Here is a 4,751-nt window from a genome sequence, read left to right as displayed (position 1 = left end):
ACAATTGGAAGTATTTGGAAATTATAATTACAATTATATGTCATTATAAATATATTTTATTATCTAAATCATACATGTAAATGATATTATAGAAATTATATATAAATAAATATTACATATATAAATATATATTTGTGATTATAATTGTGTGGAGAAGGGAGGAGAGGATCAAGGTTCACAGAAATAATGTCACTGAATCAGCAAGAAACAAAAGGATGTGGAATAATTTCTCAGCCATTAAGATTCTGAAGGTGTGTGTAGACAAGGTAAAAACACCGAGGATAGGGAGATGGATCGGTGGATAAGAGAACTTGCCTTAAAAGTATGGCTACTTGAGTTCAGATTCTCACCACTCATGTAAAACCCAGCCATGGCTATATGCAAACCCCAGTACTGCCAGATGGGACAGAGACAGGAGGACCCCTGGGCCTTGCAGCAGGCCACCTAAAGTCTTTCACAGACACATGCACTTGTACACACACACACACACACACACACACTCCATAAAGATAATATCAGGTGTGAACCTACTTTGTCACCTGTGACTAGATATGACCTCTGAGATGACAAAACCCCAAAGCCATGAAGGGAATGATAAAATGAAGGACTTTCCTGACAAGATTACCCAAAGCTTCTGGCCATCTAGTTCTTCTTTTGTCCCTTGAGAGAGGGCTGGCCACCCAGCTATGTGAAGCAGTGTCTGGCAGCCAGCCCATGGTTGTGTCCCACATGTAAATGAGCAGATACCACATCACTGTCTAGTCCATAAAGTTTAAAATGAGGTATTAAACCAGCAAGCTATTATCTGTCATCCTGGACATTTAGCTCCTTGTATCAGCCCACAGGAAGGTTCTGGGATGTTTCTTTAAAGAATGAGCAAGGATATTGGCATTTTGGGCCCCAGACAGTTTCCTTTGCCCCTCCGTGGCCCCTAAGGATGTCCTGCTGCTCGTAACCTGCTGGAACTGGTAAGCATCTGCCTCCCTTTCTTAGCACCCTGAAGAAGGACTAGTCCCAGTACTGTCAGATGGGACAGACACAGGAGGATCCCTGGGCCTTGCCAGCAGGCCACCTAATGTCTTTCACAGACATATGCACTTGTCTGTGACACATGCAGTTTTTACTCTAGGTACCAAAGTGACAGAATCCAAATTTTAAAAGCCGGAAGTAAACTCATGAAGATGTGGAAGTGTCCTTAATCTGGTTATTCCATTCTCAAAGGTAGTTCCTGGCCAGCCAGAGCATAGTCTGCCTGGACGCCTTCCTTTCCCTGTCAGGGGGCCGATTCTGGGCTCTCATTGCTTCAACAGTTGTGACCATGGCTACTAGACAAGATACAGAGTATCAAGTATGTTACAACTTCAGATAAACAATTTTTAAAAATGTCCTAAATATTTTGGGAAACATCCTTATTGTATAAAATCAGTTGTGCTGGTGGCTTGTCACAAACTTAAATTTTAACTTAAGCATTGTCTGTTTTTTATTTGCTAAGTCTGACCACTCCCTTTTTAAACTCAAGAATAATGCATTTTTGCAGAGTGCACAGTCCGGGCTGTGCAATATGGCTTTTCGTGCATTAACAAACAGCGCTCCTTTGGGAGATAAGATCTTGCTTAAGCCCTGCTGGTCTGGATCTTGCAATCATCCCCCTTCCTCTGCTTTCCAAATTCCATTTCAGGTGTGGTGGCTACACTTGCCCTACACAAGCAAGGTGCTTACTGATACAGTTCACAGGTTTGGAAATGGGAAGTCCAAGGTTGAATGGCTTAATCTCTTTGGCCTCTAAGTGAAGTCCTTTTGGCTAAGTCAAATGGCAGAGAAACAGAAAAGAGACCTGTCTGCCATACACAGAAGAGGCCAAGGTCACAAGCTACTCTCATATAGTAAAAACTCACTCCCTGGGGAACTGGGGTCCTTTGGGAAATACTCCAGTCCTCCTGAATGTGAGTTGCATAACCTAATTGACTTGTATTAGGCCCTGTCTCTTGAAGGTTTACCTCTCCAATATGGCTGTACCAGGGACCAAGGCTCCAGCACAGACATCTTTGGGAAACAGGTTCCGGAAGCATTAGCTGAGGTATAGGGGTGGGTGAGACAGGAGGAAGCAAGGACCAAGTCAGAGTTTTGGCCACTGATGCAGCCATCATGGGGCAGCTAGGGGCTATGGTAGGGTTGGGCCCCACCATCTGACCTTTCCACCCCCAGCCTCATATGCAACGTTACAACTATGTTTATGAGGAGTGGAAAAACACACTGTGCTTAATCCTTCAGCCTCCAGAAGAAATCTGGGATGGAATTCATGGTTAGAAGACATAAAATGAAAGAGACTTTATTTAAATAGATTTTAATGAGAGCTAAGCCAGTTTTATATGTAAAACATTTTGGTCAATGTAAAGGCGGTCATCCATTAACCCTGGTGTGTATACACACAGTCTGCACTCATACATAGACCGTATCCTATGTACGTGTCTGTATAGAACCCATCCATCTGTATAGCTGGTCATCATGGCCTTTTCCTGTACCCCTGGTCTACTACAAAGATAGAGTCTGGTTCCACTCCCTTCATCCATTCTTGAAGAATCTCAGGTCATCTTCATGCAGCAGGCCCTTTCCAGTCTCCCTAGACCGGAGGCAGACTGATGGGTGGGTGCTGAGGTATCCTGGGTGCAGCTGCCCATCTGGGATGAGGCCTCACAGGTCTGAGTCCAAAGGATAGGAGAACTTGTTCATGGAGCAGCCGCAGAAGTGAAAGACCATAAATGCTAAGATCCCCAGTAGTAAGAGGGCGCCCAGGGCTCCGAAGAGGATCCCGAAGAAGGCCCCAAGTTTCACACTCAGGTGCTCACAGTGCTTGCCCCAGGATGTGTAGATGGTGAAGGATGTGCAGCTGGGGACAGAGAGAACAGTCGTGGTCAGTGAGGAGGCCTTCCACTCCTGGGGACCAGGGGTCATTATGCAAGACAGGCGAGGTGGAGGCTCCAGCCATCCCTGAGGCCATTTTGAAGTGAGGTCACCAGACAAAGGAGGGAGGGATGGTTTTAAAAACCAGGGCTGGATAGCACATTTTATACCACCAGCATGGCTCAGAAGGGTGGTAGACAGAGGTGTGCCCACACAGCCAGAAACCCATTCCCTTATCTCCCAAAGGATGAGCTCTGCCCTCGACTCAGCCCATCTCCTTTGACTAGTCCTGGACTAAGAGTGGGACAAGAGTAAACAGGGGACACTGGAAGACAAGCCCCTGTGTCCCTGCACAGGGACACAGAGTCCTCTCCTCAGGGAAGACACAGTTTGTTAATGTATGGAGGAGGCCTAAGGAACCGGCTTCAGGGGTTTCTCCAGATTGAGTCCCCTGGGCATGACTGGGACCAGCCAAGCCACTTCATTCTTTTCCACAAGGTCTGGAGGGCATCCATTCTTAGGGAGGCTCTGGTACTTTGACATTCTATTTCCTGGGTGCCCACTGGCACCTCCTCTCTCTACAGCGTAGTTTTCTCCATGTCCAGAATGGCTGGAGTAACTTTTTGTGACTAGCTTGGGTTTCAGAAGCAACACACATCTTTCTCCTCCATGAAGAGCAGTGCCACACCCTTCTCCCACTGCCCCCTTTCTCTGCTTCTTGTCCTCCACCCCCTAGGGAGTCATCCCAATGTCATGTCTTGGGAGGGACCATTGCCTTCCTGGGCCCACCATAGTGTCTCATCAAATTTGAGTTCCCCAGTACTATGCTTTTCTGTGCCAGAGCACTACCCACCTGCACTGGGGCCCATCTGGCAGGTGCTCACACTGGCCTCCATTCTGACAGTAGCCCTCACTACATGGGGACACACATGTGACGCCATCCTGGGGGCTGTAGACCAGGTTGTAGCCTTTGTAGCCAGGACATGTGAAGTACTCCTTCAGCATACTTAGGTCCACTGTAGACAGGAAAAAGATACATGGAGTAAGCAAACCACAGAGATACATTCATAACTTCAATCAGGCAGTCAAATTTCAGGCCCATGTTTATCCTGAGAAACATCTGGTTATGTGCGCAGAGTCCTGTATCTGTAGGTATTTGGTTCTCCATGGTTGGTCCTATTAATATTGTGTAATGGGGGTCAGAGTGCTCAACAGATAAATTACTGTACAGTTTTGTCAAGAAGATGACAGTGTTCAGGGTCTGAACAGGCCAGCAGTGATGAGCCCATGCTCAGAAGTTAGCCAGAACTGAGCTGAAACTCAGACTCCCCGACTCACTCGCTGTTAAGATTTAGGGACTTTTTCCTAAGTCAGCTTCAGTTTCTTTACCTTTAAAAACAAAGTATAAAAACAGTCCTAACCTAGCTGTGGTGCTAAATGAGATACTGCAGGCGGAGTGTATGAGACAGGGCTGGACACACAGTAAACCCGCAATAAGAAGTAGCTATCCTCACAACACTTAAAATCTGTTACAAACACCAGTTTCAAAAAGATCATTGTAAGAATAATATGTCAAATGGAAGTAGGTACACGATATTTGAGATAATGTGGTCATTATTATTTAATGTGGAGGATACCAAACATAGGTATGATTTGTACGATTTGATCCCTTTATTTAAAAATTATATATGAAATTCCCTAAGGCGTAACAAGAAAATTAGAATGCAAAGTAGAGTTTTCTTTTCTGTCTTATTTTTGTCATACCTTTTTGGTCAGGCAGTCAAAACAACTTAGGTATGTTCTCGCTCCCGCTCCCGCTCCCGCTCCCGCTCCCGCTCCCGCTCCCGCTC

General features: G+C 45.8%; 1 protein-coding gene across 1 annotated transcript; it reads right to left on the bottom strand.

The window, feature by feature from the left end:
* Positions 1 to 2,665: 2,665 nt before the first annotated feature.
* On the bottom strand, positions 2,666 to 3,917 carry LOC114615735 (mucin-4-like; the record flags this gene model as incomplete). Its single annotated transcript, XM_028761384.1, has 2 exons — positions 2,666 to 2,887; positions 3,755 to 3,917. Coding segments are annotated over 2 exons (359 nt in total), but the record flags the coding sequence as incomplete, so codon positions are not given.
* Positions 3,918 to 4,751: the final 834 nt, after the last annotated feature.

Source organism: Grammomys surdaster, unplaced genomic scaffold, assembly GCF_004785775.1.
Source record: "Grammomys surdaster isolate TR1022 unplaced genomic scaffold, NIH_TR_1.0 137888, whole genome shotgun sequence".
NCBI classification, from domain to species: Eukaryota; Metazoa; Chordata; class Mammalia; order Rodentia; family Muridae; genus Grammomys; species Grammomys surdaster.
The sequence above is the reverse complement of the archived record's forward strand: the minus strand, read 5'-3'. Positions and strand labels throughout refer to the sequence as shown.